Source organism: Carcharodon carcharias, chromosome 8 (genome assembly GCF_017639515.1).
Source record: "Carcharodon carcharias isolate sCarCar2 chromosome 8, sCarCar2.pri, whole genome shotgun sequence".
Classification (NCBI taxonomy): Eukaryota; Metazoa; Chordata; class Chondrichthyes; order Lamniformes; family Lamnidae; genus Carcharodon; species Carcharodon carcharias.
Window position 1 is genome coordinate 122,174,184 of NC_054474.1, and position 22,158 is coordinate 122,196,341.

Below are 22,158 nucleotides of genomic sequence, written 5' to 3' on the forward strand. Positions count from 1 at the left end.
AAAGGAGTTGACGTTTCGAGTCCTCATGACCCTTCAGCTGAACTGAGTGAATCCAAAGAGAGGGGTGAAATATAAGCTGGTTTAAGGTGGGAGGTGGGGGGGGGGTGCGGTTGGGTGGGGGGAGAGAGGAGAGAAGTGGAGGGGGGTGGTGTGGTTGTAGGGACAAGCAAGCAGTGATAGGGACAACCACACCACCCCCCTCCACTTCTCTCCTCTCTCCCCCCACTCAACTGCCCCCCCCCCCAACCTTAAACCAGCTTATATTTCACCCTTTTCCTTGGATTCACCCAGTTCTGCTGAAGGGTCTTGAGGACTAGAAACGTCAACTCTTTTCTTCTCCGCCGATGCTGCCAGACCTGCTGAGTTTTTCCAGGTAATTCTGTTTTTGTGTTGAGAAGGTGGAATAGCTTTGAGTTATGCTATATGGAACTGGTCACTTGTACAGAGTGTTGCTGTAAGTTACACTAAGTGACCTTTACTGTGCTGAACAAACAACATGTAAAGTTACACTGTCAGTGGCCCATAGAGATAATGGTGAATTAAATATTGTAGCATGGCAATTTGATTTTAAATTAATCTAGATTTGGCTTTCCCATCCTGTTCTCTCCTTTTCAGAAGGAGCCTTCTGTCTGCCCTACATGGCTGGATTTAGCTTTCAGATTGAGGGGGTCCATTTAGGGCTGGGGGATGATAGGTTAGCCTCATAAGGATACTCCATCCATAGACCAGTGAGAAAGAGGAAGATTGGAGCATGATGAGGAAGGAGATTTCTACATATTCTTAGCAAATAAGCATAAATTGTTTTAAGTGTGCATTTCCAAGGGCTCATGAATGACAATTTTTCTTCCAAATCTAACATTCTGAGCTGTGCTCAAAGGGCAGGAATATTTGGGCAAATAGCAGCAAAAAGGTCTCCGATTCTGCCTACACAAGTAGGAGAAATCCAGTCATCTTGAGGAAGGTCCAACAGGTTTACTATTAGAATACCACGCCCATCAATGCAGACCCTCCCATCATTCAGTAAATGGTGGGCAGCATTTGGTTCATCCATGGGATACACCATCACTCTCCGAAAATCATGCTCCTGTGGAAAAGAGGATTCAGATGTGAAGAATGGACAAGGAGAGTAGTGGAAAAACACACAATTCGTTCATTCAGCCTCAGGTCGCCTGATCAGCTGCTCTGTGGGATTTTGATAGCCTCCCTGTCCAATATGACTTCAAACAGGCGCATTCTAGCACTCAGTCTTAACAGTAAAGGCATGGGGGTTTGGCTATTGGTGCGTTAATAAGGTGGTCACTCAGTGTAGCACTGAGTTGCCACAAGATTTCTGGGCTCGAACCCCAGTCTGAGTTGTTACTGATCACGTTCAGGGTAGTGGCTGGGTTTCAGTGTCTTTAGCTTCAAAGAAGGAAAAGGTCAATCTGGGTCATGCTCTGGATCTCCCTGGCTGGAAAGCATGGGTGGGTGGCTGCTTGGTGAAGATGGCATTGGACATGACTTTCATTACAGCTGAGGACTGGCACCTATGTCACATCCGTATGGCACCTGGAGACCTCTGGGAGCTAAGCTACCCTACTGGGCTAGGCAGGGATGGGCTGGCAGGGAAGGTGATGGTGGAGTATTTATTATAGCCACTGACAACCTGCCTAAACTGTATTGAACATTACTAAGCTGGTGGGAGAATGCTGCTCGTCATCTGCCCAAGGTGCTTGTTATGGAGCTGGAAGGGGTCAAGTGTGTTCATGCTAGAATGGGATACTGTCAGGCCAGTGTTCTAAAACCAGCTAGAATAGAAAGACAACCATGCATAGGGGTAATTGTTTTGAAGTCATGGTTCTGGCCACTGGACTGACATCTGTTGCTGTGCCAGACAGTTCACAGGAGTTCAGATAGCTCCACGTACAACTGGTCCACTCTTGTCCTCTCTCGAGGCCTCTGCAGAATTCACTTCCTTTAGCTGGACCTGGATCTTCCGGCCTGCCTTGGGGCAAGTGAAAGCTGCCCCTCTAAACTCATACTGACCTCCCTCACCCCTGCTACCAGCGAGGTAGCGAGGCTAGTGTCTCCTGTAAAGTGAAGTTCTTACCTCAAGAGTTCACATAGCCCTGCGATCAGGGAGGGTCTCTGCACAGTTGGCCTCGTATTGTCCTGGTTTAGCTCGGGTAGGCTGTCCCGTTCTTGGATTAAGTTGCTCTGCATCTCAGCTTTGTCAGTGCCTAGCCAGCCACAAGTATGGCACTGAGTGACTGTCTCATCTTGTCCGAGGGGGGCGTAGAGGGTGAGGCTGCCACAAGCTGGGCAGGAAGGAGCGTCGGGATCCATAAACCTTAAGATGCTCAAGTCCTGACAGTGCGGGCTGGTCTGGGGTGGCAGGGAGACCCTGGTACTGATGGGCAGGCTTTGTACCCCGCCAGCATCTGCCACATCATTGGCCGCTCTGCATATGGGGCAAACAACACAGAAGTTACTGAACTCCACCAATTTCTCAAGGCAGCTCTCACAGAACATGTGCAAACACTGGGGCAGAATGCGAGGCCGTCTCTCAGTCTCCAGGCTATAGTCTTCCAGACACACAGTGCAGCAAATGCCCTCAGTGGGCTGCATCTTGCTAATTCTCTGGTGCCCTCTCTCTCTCCTTCATTCACTTTTCAAACACGCAGAACACCCGATCCACCAGTTTCTGCAGAGGGGCCTATTCATCTCCTCACCTCCACTCACCTCTCCCCGTGACTGCAATACCTTAAAGAACAGGGCTCCAGCCCATTAGATCAGTTCGGAATCTGCAAATGACGACTGTGAGATAACCTCTGCGAAAGTCAGTGGATGCTCTGTGCTATTTTCAAGCTATTGTCAGGTTTGACAAAGAAAGAAAGAGAGATAAAGCGAGAAAGCGGCAAGATCCAGCTTCTGGGTAAAACAAGAATCCAACTGTTCTGCAGCAGACGTACATTAAGGTAAAAAAAAATCCAGACAATTTTATCTCAATTTTCTGTGTTTCCCCCTATTCCGGGAGGCTGCTTTGTCAGACTCTCAGTGCTGCGAGTCTCCCGGTGTGGGCAGGCTCCCTGGCAGCTTGCTGTCAGCTCCCAAATTACTAAGCACTGTTAAATATTTAACTGTAAACTGTGAGCAAACAGGAAGAGGTTAAAGGCTACCCTCTTTTCTGTGGTGTATTGCAGCACGTGCCTAACAATTGGAAGGGAATGTGACTGGGATCCGTTCTCTGTCTGTGGCACCTCCTAATAGGGCTGGGAGAATTCAGCACTGAGAGCTGTGAGCAGAGAGAGGGCAGAACCCTCTTAAACATGGAGCCAGGCAGATATTTCTAAAGCATGAGAAAGTTTTCATTCAAACAAGTGTGTTTGGAGGTCTAGCCCTTTTGTCCAGTGTGAATTCATTCCCATTTCTCTTGGGTCATTTCCCACATGTTTTAGTTTGATTAATCCTCATTGGCTCTAGTTTAGGTCTAAATAATAACTCCGCTCTCAGTACATTGACACAGATTTTCCTGCACACTCACTCATCTGATTAGCTACATGCCAAAGAGAATGAAAAGGTGCAGGATATGCTTTGACGTTTGCAATAAAATGTCTGTCATTCCAGTCCTAACAACAGACTGCTGAAGGAGGTGTCCTCTGGTGCAATCGCAGGTGTGTTTTTCTCAATATTTGCTATGTGACCATGAGAGGTCATAGTTCACTCTAGGCCCTGGCATCTTATTGGCTTGTCTGGTAGTTCCATTTCAAAAAGACTATCACAAGTTAGTTAATTCTGCCTTTATCTATTTTCTATTTCTTTATTTTCTATTTTCTTTGTCTATTCGTCTATTTTACAATCCCACAATATACAGTTCCACAGACTGCAAAATCCTAAAAGTTTCCAAATAACAAAATTCCACCATTTGACTAATCCCTACAGTTTTTGCAGAATTCCAACTCTGACAATCCCAACAATATGCCTGTTCCAAGATTCTGTCCTTTGACTTGGGTGTAGGGTTGCCAACCCTCCTGGACTGGCCTGGAGTCTCCAGGAATTGGAATTTAGAAGAATGAGAGGTGACCTTATTCAAACATATAAGATCCTCAGGGGACTTGATAGAATGGATACCCAGAGGAAATTTCAACTTGTGGTGGTGGCTAAAATTAGGGGCATAATTTAAAAATAAGAGGTCTCCCTTTTAAGACAGAGATGGGGAGAATTTTTTTCTCTCAAAGGGTTGTTGGTGTGTAGAACTCTCTTGCCCAGAAAGTAGTAGAGACTGTGTCTCTTAATTTATTAAAGGCAGTGTTAGATTTTTGTTAGGCAAGGAATCAAGCGTTATGGGGGGAAGACAGGAAAGTGGTGCTGAGACCACGAGCAAATCAGCCATGATCTTATTGAATGGTAGAGCAGACTGGAATGGTGGGAACTCACGTCCAAATCCACACTTGCAAGCTCATTAATTATGCACAGGCAAGTATCGGGCCGAATTACCTGACAGATCGGGAGCTGGTATCAGTTGTTGGGGTCAAAGGTCCGGGCACGACATTTAAGCACCAATCCAACACATACATCTCACTCTCTCCAGACCATCTGTCTTCAGGCATATGCAGAGATGTCTTCCAGCCACAAGAAGAAGGTTGGAAGCCTCAAGTAGAAGGCAGCACCCTGCTTCACCCACCAGACCCTCCAGGCCTTGATCAGAGGAGTGCGGGTGCATAGGCATGTCTTGTATCCCAGGGATGGCTACAAGAAGCGCAGCAGCCTCACCTCTCTAGCCTGGGAGGCTGTCGCCGAACAGATCAGCGTGGCTGGCAACATCACCTGAAACACCATCCAGTGCAGGAAGAGGATGAATGACCATCCGTTCTGCCAGGGCAAGTCATCTTCAACTCCCTCCAATATCAAACTCTCATCATGGCATCATGCACGCAAGTGGCTACTCCCTTTGGGGATCTCACACAACCATTTGTGGGGGACACATATCAACACTCATTCTCTCACCGAGACTTTCACATCACCACCATGCTATCTGTCGTGTTGATTAGACTCCATTCTCTGGCCCTTCTGGGGAGGGCTCACCATAGACAGGAGACATGCATCATACCCAACCTCTGCTCCACACCTTCTCATCACATGCCTTTCTTCTTAATACAGGCCAAGCTGGCACACAACAGGTGTGGGAGATCACAGACCGGGGGAGGGACATCATCGCCCTCACTGAGTTTGAGGAGGCTGTAGCCGAGCTGGCTGGGGAGGACAGGGATTGCTCCTGTGGAGAAGGGGAGATCGGCCTCTCCCAGCAACCTAGTATGGATCACAGCTCCGTCTCCTCATCAAATCCTGACAATCACACTGATTCACATGCAATCTTATATAGCTCATGCTCATCAACTGTAACACGTATTTTCTATTTTCTAGGCACCAGCAGATCAAGGCCCACAAGGCAGCCGAGCACCAGTCCAAGCTCCCTGACCACATCCAAAGAGGAAGCTCTGGAAGTACCGTCACAGCACTCACACCCACCCTCCACCAGCTCAGAGACACACATGTCGGTGGGGCACAGCTGTAGATTAGGCTCGAGCTCAGTTTCTGAAGAACACCTTGCTGACACACCCCTGCAGCAGTCGGAGGCAGGGACAGCCCAGGTTTCCGGCACTCAGAGGGCTGTTGGAGACCAGCTACCCGCTCAGTCTGAGTCAGGCAATGAGCCTTTGGAAGCGGCTGCCAACTTAATGACGGAGATGCAATGACAAGAGACGGAACATCAGGCAGACATTCAACAGTCACTCAGCAGACTAGAGTGAACAATGGAGGAATTGGTCTGCGTTTTGTCAGATGTCATGGCTCCAACATGCGAGCGCCTCAAGGTCACTATGGGAAGGCTGGCGACCACCATGGAGACCTTGGTCCAGCAGGATTTGTGCTCAGCCCTGCACTCCATGGCCACACGCACTGGTGGGTACCATCAAGATGTAGGTGACATGTGGGTGAGACACCTTGACCTACCTCTAGGTGCACTATCTCCTGCAGGTGTCAGGGCGGGGCCCTCCAGCACCCTCAGAGAGGATGAGCATCTTCCGGACATCCCAGGGGCCTCCTCTCAGGACACTCCATGTATCAGGTCCCAATCCACCAGGTGATTTGGCCCAATACTGGCCTCTGCATAATTAATGAGCTTCTAAGCGTGGAATCGGTCATGAGTTCCTACCAATCCGGTCAGCGGGGTGGGAGCAGCCGAAACCGCCCGCCACCACACTTAGTCTCATAGATGGAAAATTCTGCTCTCTATATCTGGCAAAGAGCAATGTTTACTGCTCAGAGCCCCCTCTGCCTGTGACCCCATTCATTCCAGCTGCTCAGGCCACCGAGGGCACTTCTACCCCTGAGCAGGAGACCCTTATCAGGCTGGGGCCCTCCAGACCTCAGGCCATCAGAGGACATCCATCAAGGTCATCACTAACATCAGGATGTAGCAGTCAGCAGGCTGCCTGCACCTCCGCTGCGGACATCGGGGCTGCACCCAGGTATAGCGGTAGAGTTAGGAAAATTAAGAAATGTTGAAGTCACTTTTGGGTCATGGGTATGCTAAACTGTAAAGAAATTGCACTTTTGTGAATATATTTGATGGTTATGTGAATATTTTGGTCAACTGAAGGTGTTGTGATATTGTACACTGAAATCCTCTTATGTTGAGATTTAGCCATCCTCCCACTCAGTGTTAAGAGTCCCACTGTGAGCTTAACATTCACGTGATGTCAATTCAGTTGAACTAGTCTCCACACCCTTGCGTAATGTCAGGGAGATGTATTCAAATCTTTATTTGAAGTGTGTGATGTAAGCATTTCTAACCCTTCTTCCTCAAAGAACACCCTAGGAGTGAGGGCAGCTCATCAGCATTGATATTCTAGCATCATGTGTGTCTCCTCAGTGGTATTGGCAGAAGACAAGGCATGCACGGGAGGAGGAGGCCCTGAAGCATGTCCCCATTTCAGCCACAGGAGTGTTTGTATCATTAGATGGCAGCAAAGGCTTCAAGTCTTCTCTTGCATCGCTCTTGTTCCTCCGTGGACTCTCAGTTCCCAGAGTGAGCTCACTCACAGGACACTGCGGACCAAAGCAAAGATCATAGCCTGGGGATTCATGAGGCCAGAATGCAGAAGTGGGAATGCAGGGTTCGTTCTCTGCGAGTGTTTAGACATCCCCTGAGATGAAAGGGAATGGCATTGAGGGCAAGGAGAGATGCAGCCATATGCCCTCATGTAATTTCACTCTTCCTGGAATCTGTCAGCAATTAAAGTATCACAGGCACGTCTCCCAAGTCTTCCTTCCTCCATGACGTGATCAAACTGACCCTCAGCAGCCTCCTGAGGATCCTGGGCCTCCGGATTATCATCCTCCAATGAGCTCCTCCAGTTCACCCTCTGGCAGGTGTTCACCTCTTTGCATTGCAAGATTGTGAAGGGTGCAACACACTGCCTTGGCTTTTAAAATTCATTCACAGGATGTAGGCTTCACTGGCCGGGCCAGCATTTATTGCCCTCCCTAGTTTCCCTTGACATGGTGGTGGTGAGCTGCCTTCTTGAACTGCTGCAATTCATGTGGTTTAGGTACACCCACAGTGCTGTTAGTGAGGGAGTTTCAGGATTTTGACTCAGCGACACTGAAGAAATGGCAATATATTTCCAAGTCAGGATGGTGAGTAGCCTAGAGGGGACCTTCCAGGTGGTAGTGTTCCCATGTATCTACTGCCCTTGTCCTTTTAGATGGTAGTGGACGTGGGTTTGGAAGGTGCTGCCTAAGCAGCTTTGGTGAGTTTCTGCAGTGCATCTTGTAGATGGTACACACTGCTGCTACTATGCACAGTGGTGGAGGGAGTGGATGTGCTGCCACTCAAGCAGGCTGCTTTGTGCTGGACGGTGTCAAGCTTCTTGAGTGTTGTTGGAGTTGCACTCGTCCAGGCAAGTGGGGAGTATTGCATCACACCCCTGACTTGTGCCTTGTAGATGGTGGACAGGCTTTGGGGAGTCAGGAAGTGAGTTACTCGCCACAGGATTCCTAGCCTCTGACCTGCTCTTATAGCCACAGTATTTATATGGCTAGTCCAGTTCAGTTCCTAGTCAATGGTAACTCCCAGGATGTTGATAGTGGGGGGATTCAGTGATGGTAATGCCATTAAACATCAAGGGGCAGTGGTTAGATTCTCTCTTGTTGGAGATGGTCATTGCCTGACACTTGTGTGGCGTGAATGTTACTTGCCACTTGTCAGCCCAAGCCTGGATATCGTCCAGATCTTGCTGCATTTAGACATGGACTGCTTCAGTATTTGAGGAATTGTGAATGGTGCTGAATATTGTGCAATCATCAGTGAACATCCCCTTTTCTGACCTTATGATGGAAGGAAGGTCATTGATGAAGCAGTTGAAGATGGGGAAGAGTGTCCTGCAGTGAACATCGCAGTGAAGCGGTCTGGGAAGAGAATCCAACAGTCAGTTCTTGTTGAAAATAACGAGTGACATCACAAGACAGCACGAGAGAGCGATGGAAAGATCAGGACCAGTGTGGGGAAGCTTCAAAAAGTGATGTCAGCACAAAGGTGAGAGCTGACTGGTGAGTAGTGGGTAAGTGTTTTTCTCCAGTTTTTTTTCTCCAGTTTAAAATAAATTAAGCTAAGGAAAGGTAAGAGTTCTCATTTTTATTTAAAATACATAAATAATTTAACTTTATTTATTTATTATATTTAGCTTAAAGTAAGGGTTTTTTTCAACTGAAGGCATGGCAGAGCAGCTCAGTCCCGTGTTATGTGCCGACTAACATGTGGGAAGTCCTAGACGCTCCTTGCACTCTGACCGACCACATGTGCAGGAAGTGCCACTAGCTGCAGCTACTTCAGCTCCGGGTTTCAGGGCTTGAGCGGCAGCTGGAAGCACTGAGGTACATCCGCAAGGCTGAGAGTTTCATGGATAGTTTTTAGACTTCACCCCACAGCTTATGGAAGTGCAGACAGAGAGGGAATGGGTGACCATCAGTCAGAAGAAAGGTGTTAGGCAGGTAGTCAGGAAATCCCCAGGGTGCATCTTGCTCAAGAACCATTTTTCTGTGTTGAAAAATGGTGAGAGTGATGGTTCCTCTGGGGACTGCAGCCACGCTCATGGCACTGGGTGGTTCAGCTGCACATGGGGGGAGAAAAAAGAAGGGAAGAGCAATAGTGGTAGGAGACTCGATAGTAAAGGGAACAGACAGGCGTCTCTGCAGCTGTAGACATTACTCCAGGATGGTATGTTGCCTCCCTGGTGTCAGGGTCAAGGATGTCACTGAATGGCTGCAGGGCATTCTAAAGGGGGAGGGTAAACAGACAGAGATTATGGTACATATTGGTACCAACAACATAGGTAGAAACAGGGATGAGGTCCTGCAAGCAGAATTTAGGGAGCTAGGAAGCAGATTTAAAAACAGGACCTCAAAGGTAGTAATGTCTGAATTACTTCCGGTGCCACGTGCTAGTGAGTATAGAAATAGGAGGTTAGTCCAGATGAATGTGGGGAGGTTTGCTAGTGCTGTAGGGGAGGGTTTAAACTAACTTGGTGGGTGGAGAGGAGGTTCAACAGGGGGAGATGCACAGCCAAAATTAGAAGAGAGCGCAAGTGAATCTGGAAGGCATGGGAATTGTAGGCCAGTTAAGGCACAAGGGAGTTTGGCGAGGTTGGATGGTATTTATTTTAATGCAAGGAGTCTGACGAATAAGGCAGATGAGCTGAGGGCACAAATTAACACATGGAAGTATGATGTCATTGCTGTCACAGAGACATGGTTGAGAGAGGGGCAGAATTGGCAGTTCAATATTCCAGGATGTAGGGTCTTCAGGTGAGACAGGGAAGGAGGTAAAAGAGGAGGGGGTATCGCAATATTGATAAAGGAATCAATTACAGCAGTAAGGAGGGATGACATAGACATCTCCTCAAATAATCCATATGGATAGAACTGAAAAACAAAAAAAGGAGCAATCACATTGCTGGGAGTGTACTATAGGCCCCCAAACAGTCAGAGAGAAATAGAAGAGAAGATATGTAGGCAACTTTCAGAGAAGTGTAAAAATAACAGCGGAATAATAGTGGGGGATTTCAACTTCCCCAACATTAACTGGGTTAGTCATAGTGTGGTAGGTTTAGAGGGAGCGTAATTCTTAAAATGCATCCAGGAGAGCTTTTCAAGCTAGTACGTGGAACGTCCTACAAGAGACGGGGCAGTCCTGGAATTAATTGTAGGACATGAAGCTGAGCAAGTGGTAGAGGTATCAGTGGGGGAGCATTTTGCAGATAGTGATCATAACTCCGTTAGATTCAAAGTTTGTTATGGAAAAGGACAAGGATGGGCCTGAAATCAGAGTTCTAAATTGGGGGAAGGCCAGTTTTAATAAGATTAGATATGATTTGGCCAAGTGGGCTGGAAGCAGCTACTTTTAGGTAAATCTGCCTCAGAGCAATGGGACTCATTCAAGAAGGAAATAGAGACAGTACAGGGCCAACATATTCCAGTAAAGATAAAGGGTGGGACCAACACATCCAGGGATATACAGGATTGGATAAAGAGAAAAAGGGAGGCTTATGGCAGATACTGAGGGCTCAAAACAGTGGAAACCCTAGAGGAGTACAGAATGTGTAGGAGGGATCTTAAAAAGGAAATTAAGAGAGCAAAAAGGGGGCATGAAAAAACATTGGCAGGTAAAATAAAGGAAAATCCAAAGTTATTTTATAAGTACATTAAGAGTAAGAGGATAACTAGGGAAAGAGTAGGGTCCATTAAGGACCATAGTGGTTATTTGTGTGTGGAGCCAGAAGACCTAGGTAGGGTTCTAAATGAATACTTTGTGTTGGTGTTCACAAGTGAGAGAGATGACATGGGTATGGAAATCAGGCAGAAGGACTGTGATATAATTAAATAAATTAGCATAGAAAGGGAGGAGGTTCTAAGTGGTCTGGCAGGCTTAGAAGTAGACCTCTGTGGTTGGGCTGAGGACTTTGCCCTGAGGAAATCCTGCAGGAAACCCTGTCGGGAGTGTATTGTACTGAGCCACGTGAACGGTGCAAGCATCTGAAGCGGATCTTTAGAAACTTTATGGTCTGCTCTATAAGGGAGAGTGTAAAGCTATGAGTAGTGCTGTACCTCTCTTTGGAACGACTGAGGGCAATGCACCTGTATCATCAGCCAGTCTTTCAGTGGGTACCCCTTATCCCCAAGCAGCCATCCCTATAGACGTAATGGCCGCTTGAAAATCTCAGGCACCTGGGAGTGACTCAGGATGTAGGAGTCATGGCAATTCCCAGGGTACCATGCGCAAACATGCAGTATGTGCTTCTGATGATCACACACCAGCTGTACATTGATGGAATGGTAGCCTTTGCGGTTTATAAACATTAACAGTTGATGCCATGGAGCGCAGTTTGTTGCACCCTGCACTCTTGGGAAGCCTGAGATGGCAGAAAGGTGGTGAATCTCGCAGCCTGGCTATCCTTGTCCAGAGCAAACCTGACATAATGATGGGTCTTCCTGTAAAGAGCATCTGTGACCTCCTTTATGCATCAGTGTGTTTCGGACTGAGAGATGTCACACAGGTCCCCTGTTGATCCTTGGAAAGATTCAGAGGCAAAGAAATATAGTGCTGCGGTCACCTTCAAAGCCACTGGCACGGGATACCCTCCAACTCCATGTGGCGTCAGGTTTCCACGAACAATGTGGTATATGTGATGTACCAGAACTCGGGACAAGTGCATATGTGCACGACATTGCCTCTCACAATTGGAGACAAGACCAGTGCAGCGTTATGGCAGGTAGGCTCTGTATGTTGTACTCATATCAAAGTTACCAGAGAATTGAGGTCCGACTTATGCATGCCACTTCTTTTCAAACAGGTTTGAAGTCGATGTAATTTCCCACTGGCATAACACAAGTTTGGAAGGCCTGGCAAGATTCTGGCGAGCAGCTGTTTTAATGAGCATTCATGAGATGTTAATGAATGCAAATAGCGTTCATGCCACTCATCTTCAGGAATAGCTGACCTGCCCTAGGGAGAATTGCAAACCGTTTTTCTGCCGGCAGATTTCTGACTTTCTGCCTGCCGCTGGATTCTCCACTCCCACCTACCATGGGCGGAATGAGAAAATTCCACTCAAAAATATTGAAAATGGGAAAAAAGGTTGTTGGCTGACAGCCAAACATCATACATTTGGGTAGTGAGTCTTTAGGCTTTCCAATTGGCATAGGAAGGCAGTGCATCACAAGGACGGATGTGTTGGCTGACTAGTGGCTGGAGCATGGAGGCAAGTCATGTGATGAAACCTCCAGGAATACATTTAATCAAAGTTGGCAACCCTAGTCGGGAATGTGATTATTTATCATTTATTGAGCTGCCAGAAGTAGAATCTATCCCACTTAGCATGGTGAATTGCCATGGGTCAAGATGGAAGGTTCCCTCAATGTGAAGGCAGTACTTCGTCTCAGCAAGAGCTGTGCGGTGGTCACTTCTAGCAATATTGTCACAGATAGATGCATCTATGACAAGTAGATTGGGGACAATCAGGGTCAAATAGGCTCTTCCCCCATGTTAGTCTCACCCAAATGTTCCAAGCCCAGCCAAATAGCCAAGTCCTTTGGGCCTCAGCCAGCTAAGTCATAAGATCATGAGAAATAGGAGCTGGAATACGCCAATTAGTATATTGAGCCTGTTCCGCCATTCAATAAGATCATGGCTGTTCTGATTGTGGCCTTAATTCCACTTTCTTGCCTGTCCCCCATAACCCTTGACTCCATCGTAGATCAAAAATCTGTCTAACTCAGCCTTGTATATATTCAATGTCCCAGCCTCCTCTCTGTGGGAGAGAATTCCAAAGACGATTGACCCTTTGAGAGAAAAATTCCTCATCATCTCTGTCTTAAGTGAGACACCCCTTACTTTGAAACTGTGCCCCCGATTCTAGATTGTCCCACAAGATAAACCATCCTTTCAGCATCTACCCTGTTGTGCCCCCTCAGAATCTTATGTTTCCATAAGATCACCTCTTATTACGAACATACAAACAAGGAGCAGGATTAGGCCAACCGGCCCCTCGAACTTGCTCAGCCATTCAACAGGATCATAGCTGATCTTATAGTAATCTCAAATCTGCATCCCACCTACCGCGATAACCTATCACTCCCTTGCTGACCAAGAATCCATCCACCTCTGCCTTAAAAATATTCAAAGACTCTGCTTCCACCACCTTTTCAGGGAGAGAGTTCCAAAGACTCATGACTTTCTGAGAGAAAAAAATTTGCCACATTTCCATTTTAAATGGTTGACCCCTTTTTAAACAGTGACCCCTAGTTCTAGATTCTCCCACAGGAGGAAACATCCTCTCCACATCCATCATGTCAAGACCCCTCAGGATCTTATATGTTTCAATCAAGTTGCCTCTTACTCTTCTAAACTCCATCAGATACAAGCCTCGTCTGTCCAACCTCTCCTCATAAGATAAGCCACCCATTCCAGATATTAGTCTGGTAAACCTTCTCTGAACTGCTTCAAACACATTTACATCCTTCCTTAAGGTGACCAATACTGTATACAGTACTCCAGATGTGGTCTCATTAGTGCTTTGTATAACTTAAGTATCACCTCACTACTTTTGTATTCAATTTCCCTCACAATAAATGATAACATCCTATTAGCTTTCCTAATTACTTGCTGTACCTGCATACTAGCCTTTTGCAATTCATGCATTAAGACACCCTGATCTCTCTGCATCTCAGAGCTCTGCAGTCTCTCACCATTTAGATAATATGCTTCCCTTTTATCCTTCCTGCCAAAATGGACAATTTCACATATTTTTACACATTATACTCCTTTTGTCAGATCTTTGTCCACTCACTTAACCTATCTATATCTTTTTGTAGTTTCCTTATGTCCTCTTCACAACTTACTTTCCTATCTTTGTGTCATCAGCAAATTTGGCAACCATCCCATTCATCCCTTCATCCAAGTCATTTATATAAATTGCAAACAGTTGAGGTCCCAGCACTGATCCCTGTGACACACCACTCGTTACATCTTGCCAACCTGAAAAAGACCCATTTATGCCTACTCTCTGCTTCCTGTTAGCCAGCCAATATTCTATCCATGCCAATATGTTACTAACTATACCATGACCTTTTATTTTATGCAATAACCTTTGATGTGGCACCTCATCAAATGCCTTCTGGAAAATTAAGTACAGTACATCCACTGGTTCCTCTTTATCCACAGCACATGTAACTTCCTCAAAGAACTCCATAAGTTGGTTGAACATGATTTCCCTTTCACAAAACCATGTTGGCTTTGCCTGATTACCTTGAACTTATCCAAGTGCCCTGCTATAACTTATTTAATAATACCTTCTAACATTTTCCCTATGACAGATATTAAGCTAACTGGCTTGTAGTTTCCCACTTTATGTCTCCTTCCCTTTTTGAATAGTGGAGTTACATTTGCTATCTCCCAATCTAATGGGATCTTCCCCGAATCTACGGCATCTTCCAAACTCCGATGAGTATAGGCTCAACCTGTTTAACCTTTCCTCAGCAGTGGTACTACTGAGTTACGAGCATTAGATAGTAAATTGTATTGAAGAGGTGGATCTGGAATACTACTTCAAGTTAAATTGTGGCTGTAGGAGAGATGGATGTAGCATAAAACTAACAAAAGACAAAATCCAGGACTCGTCAGGAAATTCCTCTTTCGATAACAAGAAACTAACATGTGGAATGGAATTCAGAATAGCAAAATCTCTGGAATTGTTTCAGAAATAGTTGGATGTTGTGCTTTCATTTGTCCAGATGAATGAGCTACAATAGACCAAAACATTGGCTAGCCCACAGTTAGATTACAGTCCAAAACATTGGGCAGAATCGTCCCAGATTTGCACTGTATGGGGTAGCGGGCAGGAAAAAGAACATTTTACTCACCAGCTGCAATGGCGGCTTTTCATGCCTTATAGTCCCAAACCCGCCTTATTAATCATGCATTCCGGACTCCAAGCATGTCAATTTGACTGCACCTGAACTGTCTCAGCCGCAGAGGAATAGTCACTTTATACAAGGTGTACACTTTATACAATGTGTGGCCGCTTCCCTCCCACCGACCCCCCCACTAAACCCTCCCACTCCCCCGTACATGCTTGTGCACTACCGTCAACCGCAGGGCAGCCGTTGCACTCCCACCCCCAACTTGCCTCAATCGTAGGGCAGCCCTTGCCCCGGCACCACACTGTCAGCCAGCCAAGAAAAAATGACCTGCCTGTGCCCTTGCCTGAATGCGCGGTTCCTTAACCTTGAAGTCTAGCAGGCGACCCTTACTAGCGCTGTGCAACACTACTGTTCACCTCCGAGTTCCCCTCGAAATGCAGCTCATTAGCTGCATGCCTTATGAATACTGTTGTGAAACACGCCGGCGTGAAACCGATTTTTGGCCTTCCTGCCATATTGTCTGCACATGCCTGATGCCAGCAGGCACAGAAAATTCCACCCATTGTATAGGCCACAGTTAGATTGTTGTCCAAAACGTTGGTTAGGCCACAGGCCTCATCGAGTCATCCCACATCTCCAGTATCACCAACCTTCCCCCCACAACTCCACTCTCCACCTACTATCTCTCCTCTCACCAAGAATGACTCCACATCCCGTGACCAACCGTTACCCATATTGTGCTACCAGCGATCAATTATCCCTCTACCAGCACTGGCTAGGTTTTAATGCCATTTTATAGCTGGTATTCAATTAATAGTAGCGGTTGCTGTTTAATTAGAGTAAGAATTACCTTACTCAGAGTCGGGGTTACTCACTATGTAGTAATCTGAGGTGCAATACACCTTTAAGAGATGTCAGCAGATTGACCACATGACTGCACGACCCAATAGCTGTGTAGTGCGGGCTACAATGTTAATGTTAGTCTAGGGCAGGGCCTGGTTGGAGAAGCACACATCATGTTAGTGCTCTGTTGTCTGTATAAATAAATAGCATGTGCTTCATTTCATATTGGTCTCTGTGTCCACAGTGTATTGCTATTGACTCACCTGTTGACAGATAAGTGTGCAACCGGTTCACAAGCAAAGCGACCCCGCAGTAGAACAGAACAACTGGCAATGAGGAAAAACCACGGCCAGTCGACAACACCAAGGAAAGACACAAAAACTCAACTCAACTGTAGTGAATCAGCCGTGGCTTGTAGGCCGATTGTAAGTACAGCCCTCACCATAGCCGTCTAAGTTATCTCCCTCCAATATGCCACAATTTGGCCACATCAAACTGTTTGATCAGACCACCGATGACTGGTCACATTATATTGAATGCCTCATGTTTTTCTTTTTGGCCAACAACATATCGGGGGAGGAGAAGAGGCAGGTGATCCTCTTGTCAACATGTGGCAGTAAAACATATGGCCTAATTCATAGTCCAATGGCACCCACGCCCCAGATTCCAAAAGCTTTGATGAGTTGGTGAATCTTGTGAAAAGCCACTTTTGGCCAAAACCCTCGGTAATAACACAGTGTTTTAAATTCAATTCGAGGTGTTGCATCCCTAGAGAGACAGTTGCTTGCTATGTAGCAACCTTAAAACAACTGACAGAGAGCACTGTGAGTTCAGGACGTCGGTTAATGACATGTTAAGAGACCTATTCGTGTGTGGGATTAACTAAGACGCCTTTAAAAAAGGTTGCAGTAAGAAACAAATTTAGACTTCAGTAAGGCACTGGAGTTGGCGCAGGCAATGGAAAGAGCAGTCAGAGATTCAGAAGAAACCACAAAATGGCACCGTCCTTCCTGTCAGGAAGGAGGCACCGGCTAGAAATGACGCGGAAGTGCAGGGCTCAGTGGAAAGGCGGGAGACAGCCGCCATTAACAGACCAGCAAAAAGCAATGGTTTAACAGATAAAAACCACATTAATAATAGCAGAAATGGAACCAGACGACATGCAAACGAACCTCAATTTAAAAGAACTGAGTGTTTCTACTGCCATCTCAATGGGCATATTTCGTGATATTGCAAAGACAGACTGGGACAAAATTTCAAACAAAAAGGCAGAAGTTGTGAAATTTATATAATAGAGGAACCAGAAGAAACAGAGTCAGATATTTACTCGCTACACAACTTAAAATGGGTAAAACAGACCCAATTTACGTGATAGTGGAAGTCAACAGAAAACCCATTCGAATGGAGGTGGACACAGGAGCACCAACAACAGTTATAGGGGAACACATGTATAAGTATCTGAATGGAGGAAGCCACTCACTAAAACTGGAAAACTCAGATGCTAGACTAAAGATATATACTGGCGAAGACGTACAAGTAAGAGGTGTATGCAAGGTTCCAGTGCAATATAGAAGCCAGTCTGCTAACCTACCCCATATAGTGGTAGCAGGGGAGGGTCCAACTCTACTTGGTTGGAACTGGTTTAAGGAAATACAGTTGGAGTGGACTGAGATTTTTTTTAACTCAGAATGAAAGATCTGCAAGAATTATTACAGAAATATGCCTCTTCAGGTAGAGCTCGGGAAGATTCAGGGGCTGCAAGTTAAAATCCACATGGATCCTAGAGCAACTCCCAGATACTTGAAGGCGAGGCCAATCCCCTTTGCATTACTAGAAAAAGTGGATATTGAATTGGACAGGCTAAAAAAGTTGGGAGTTTTACAACCTGTACAATTTTCTGAATGGGCAGCACCCATAGTTCCAGTACTAAAGCCTGACCAGAGTGTTCGAATATGCAGAGACTAAAAGTTACCTATAAACAAAGACTTGTTCGGCACCCTATACCAAAACTTGATGAATTGTACTCCAAGCTGGCAGGGGGAACCACATATACGAAACTTGACATGAGCCACACTTACCAGCAAGCCGGGCTAGAAAGGCCTCTTGGGACTTTGTGACTATCAACGCACATAGAGGGTTATACCAGTGTACCAGGTCACCCTTCGAAGTCTCATCGGTTTGTGTCATTTTCCAATGGACTATGGAAAATTTACTCCAAGGTCTACCCCATGTGGTGGTTTATCTTGATGATGTCCTAGTAACAGGACTAACTGATGAAGAACACCTGGCTAACTTGGAAGAGGTATTGAAGCATTTCTCACAAGCCAGAGCTTGAAAAGTGGAAAATGTATCTTCCAAGCAAAAGAATTGATTTACCTGGGTCATAAGGACGACTCGCAGGGCCTTCAGCCAATAGAAGACAAGGTGAGAGCTATTCGTGAGGTGCCAGCCCCAAAAGATGCCACAGAACTCAAGTCCTTCTTGGGAATGGTTAACTACTATGGTCATTTTCTCCCAAATTTGTCAACAGCACTGGCTCCATTATACAGGTTACTCAAGAAAAACCATAGGTAGACTTGGCAAGCCCCACAACAACAGGCTTTTAAGGCAGTAAAGCAGTTGCCACATTCATCGGCCCTGTTGGTACATTTCAACCCAAAGAAAGAATTGAATTTAACTTGTGATGTATCCCCTTAGGAAGTAGGGGCAATGCTCTCCCATCGGAGGGCAGATGGCACCAAATGGCCCATTGGTTACGTCTCAAGAACAATCAGTGTAGCAGAACGAAGATACTCACAAATTACTTCTAAAGATTACCTCTAAAGGACAGAAATGTGAATGTCCCCATTCCTCAAGAACTTGTTATTAAACTTTCTAGATTCGTCACCAGTGAATGCCAAACAGATTAGAGAACACAAGCCAAAGTCTGACGAAATGAAGCCCTATTTTAACAGGAGATACAAGTTCACCTGCCAGGATGGCAAATTACTGTGGGGAGCGAGAGTCATTGTGCCTCCCAGAGGAAAATAGCCATTATTGACAGAATTGCGTATGCTCACCCCGGCATTTCTAGAATGAAAATGTTGGTGCATAGCTACTTATGGTGGCCAGGGATGGACAGTGAAATCGAAAATATGGTCAAGAGCTGCATGCAGTGCCAACAGATACAGAAATTGCCTCCTTCTGCTTCAATGCATCCCTGGGAATGGCCAGGAAGGCCATGAATTCATGGGGCCTTTTTGGGCACAATGTTTCTCTTACTTATCAATGCTCATTCCAAATGGATGGATGTATACGAGGTAAGATCACCCACATCTGCGGCCATCATAGACATATTGCATCAGAGTTTTGTGATTAACAGTTTACCAGAGATAATAGTGTCTGATAATGGAATGGCATTCATCAGTGGCGAATTCTAAACATTTACAACTCTCAATGGTATAACACATGTTAAGACATCACCATACCACCCTGCATTCAATGAGTTTGCCAAAAGGGCAGTCCAGGCCTTCAAGGCCGGAATGATTAAACTAGATGGAGACTCTATAGCAACTAAATTATCATGTTTCCTGCTCAGCTATAGGACTATGCCACACACAGCCACCGGTGTTGCCCCCGCAGAGATGTCTCTGGACACATTTGAGTCCCATGCCGAATTTAGGGGGGAGGGTAGAGAAAAGTCAGGAGGTCCAGAAAAATGAGCACAGTCGTGAAAGAAATTTCAATGTAAGAGAAGCAATTTTTGCAAAGAACTTTGGAGATGGGGCCAAATGGCTATCAGGTGAAGTGAGTGCAGTGACAGGACCTCAGTCCTACCACATATCAGTTGAAGGTCGGATAACCAGGAGACATGTAGATCACCTCGATAAAAGGGAAACAGATCCACAAGAAAAGATGTACCAAATATTCTCATTGGAGTCCATGCCACAGGTAGAGGGAACTCCTCTTGCTTTGAAATACCTGGAGGACCTGTTGAGCCTGAGAGAGTCAAAGAGGGAAACTTACAGTTTCCTACTGAGGAGCCTAGTGGACAGATAACTCCTGAAAGGAAGACCTCAGATAAACCATCTGAAGTCATAGAACTACGAAGGTCGGCACGTTTGATCAGGCCTTCTGAGAGACTGAATTTGTAAATAGTTTATTTATGTAAATAGTTAACATATTGTAAAATGTACTTTCAAGTAAAGGGGGAGGGATGTGGTAATCCGTGGTGTAATAAATCTCTAGGAGACTGTGAGCAGATTGAACATGTGACTGTACGACCCAATAGCTGTGTAGCTGGGCTATAATGTTCATATTAGTCTAGAATAAGGTCTGGTTGGAAGTGCACACATCATGTTAATGCTCTGTTGTCTGTGTAAATAAATAGCATGTCCTTCATTTCATATTAGTCTTTGCGCCTGCAGTATATTGTTATCGACTTACCCACCCACAGATAAGCATGCATCTGGTTCGCGAGCAAAGCAACCCTGCAGTAGAATATAACACAGTGTGTTCACGTTTAACCCAAGTAAGGGTTACTTACTGTGCTCGTGTTTATCTAGAGTTAGTTAGGGTTACTCACTGGGGGAGCATTCTGTTGGGGCTGGTAGGGTGTGGTCTTCTGTTCGCTTGCTGTTTTTGCTGCAAGTGCTCCTAAAAATGGCGGAAATGCTGTTAACTGATATTGCTGAGGGAATGAGTGAGTGACAGTGCAAGATGAAAATAGTTATGGATATACTCGCACAGAGTTTGGATTCATCTAACCCACCGCTGTTATTCTAAATCACTTTTTTATGGATTTATATGTGACCTCTTCAAAGAGACTCACGAGGCCTTTATTTGCAGGACTCATGTCCTTTTCTGTTTCGTGCAACTTTATCCCTTAAGTTGGGAAATAATCTTGAGATGTTGGCAAACATAAGAGCAGATGCATGTGGGTCCAGAGGGCATTGGGTTTTCTATAGGGGTGAAGCCTACATTAAGCCCAACGGACTGAGCTCATCCCTAAGTGTGTGTGCGGTGTCCAGCACGCTAATTTATCTAGGCTCATTGTGGCTCCAACAATGAATTAATATTGGGGCCTCCTCATAATGTGGCTGGAAAACTGAGACAGCATTCCAGTTGCTGAGTGCCCATTTTCACCAGGCAGTGAAGGCCTGCAAAATTCCTGCATGCTGGTCATTAAATTGGAATATGGCCATCCTCACTCATGCCTCCTTTTTCTCCAGGCCTTAAACAGCCCATTTGTCTATATTAGTGCTATAGGATTCTGTAAAGGTCGCCAGCTGTGGTCTGGCATTATGACCTCTGCTGCTCTCATCACGTCATCTATTCCAATATTTAAATTTCCTCATTATTGTGCTATGGAAGCTCATTATAGTATAGTTGTGGTCAGTGATCCTGACACCAGTTTAGCCCTACAATTACACCATGTGTTGATGCTCATTCCAGCATGTGTAAGTGAAAAAGTATCATGCAGCTTGATTATGTTGAAAGAGTTTTTCCAGGGCACACTATAAATGTTTACACACTGTGAAAGCTTCACTTGAACATTGCACCTTGAATGCATGCCTGGCTGCAGTAGGGCAATGCACACTAAGCAATCTGCTGGAAGTTGATCCAAGTGTTTTGCATGGGATAACGGTCATTGTGAGACAGGTTGCAAGGAAGCATTTTATGGCATATGTACTCTGCTGCTGTACTTTATATAAGATCCTTATGGCAGGATTTATCCTAATAGGCCTTGCCCTAACAGGCTTACATAAGAACATTAGAAATAGGAGCAGGATAGGCGATTCAGCCCTTCGAGCCCACTCCGCCATTCAATGAGATCATGATTGATCTTCTAAGTCAACACTATTTTCCCATACTATCCCTGTATCCCTTAATGTTTTTAATATCTAGAAATATTTAGAAATCTATTGATCTCAGTCTTGAACTTACTCAACAACTGAGCCACCACACCCTCTGGGGCAGAGAATTCCAAAGATTCACCACCCTCTGAGTGAAGAAATTCCCCCTCATCTCAGTTCTAAATAGCCTGTTCCTTATTCTGAAGCTGTGTTCCCTGGTTCTAGAACCCCCAGCCAGGGGAAACATCCTTCCTGCATCTACCCTGTTCAGTCCTGTAAGAATTTTGTATGTTTGAATGAGATTACCTCTCATTCTTTTAAACTTCAGAGAATAAAGGCCCAGGCTATTTAATCTTTCCTCATAGGACAATCCCTCCATCCCCAGGAATTAGTTTGGTGAACCTTCAATGCACTCCCTCTGTGGTAAGTATATCTTTCCTTAGGTGACGAGACTAAAACTGCACACAAATACTCCAGGTGTGGTCTCACAAAGGCTCTATATAATTGCAGTAAGACATCTTTA

General features: G+C 45.6%; 1 protein-coding gene across 3 annotated transcripts; it reads right to left on the minus strand.

Moving 5' to 3' along the window:
* Positions 1-365: 365 nt before the first annotated feature.
* Positions 366-20,428, minus strand: LOC121281146 (E3 ubiquitin-protein ligase NHLRC1-like). Of its 3 annotated transcripts, none has more exons than XR_005943827.1 (3): positions 2,722-3,192; positions 2,090-2,440; positions 366-1,084 (listed from the first exon to the last, which is right to left on the minus strand). XR_005943827.1 is itself a non-coding variant. In XM_041193876.1 (3 exons), the coding sequence occupies exons 1-3, from the start codon at positions 20,374-20,376 to the stop codon at positions 1,063-1,065; spliced, it is 384 nt and encodes a 127-aa protein (XP_041049810.1). In that variant the 5' UTR covers positions 20,377-20,428; the 3' UTR covers positions 366-1,062. The 3 variants fall into 3 exon arrangements, 2 of the variants coding, with proteins under 2 accessions (XP_041049810.1, XP_041049809.1); XM_041193876.1 differs by lacking the exon at positions 2,722-3,192 and adding an exon at positions 20,366-20,428; XM_041193875.1 differs by having other exon boundaries at positions 2,090-3,194.
* Positions 20,429-22,158: the final 1,730 nt, after the last annotated feature.

Excerpts from the sequence above, each read along its gene's own strand:
- LOC121281146 (XM_041193875.1), bottom strand. The coding sequence starts at position 2,607 with ATGCAGCCCACTGAGGGCATTTGCTGCACTGTGTGTCTGGAAGACTAT. Across the intron at positions 1,085-2,089 it reads GGGCTATGTGAACTCTTGAG|GAGCATGATTTTCGGAGAGT; the intron begins GTAAGAACTTCA and ends TCTTTTCCACAG.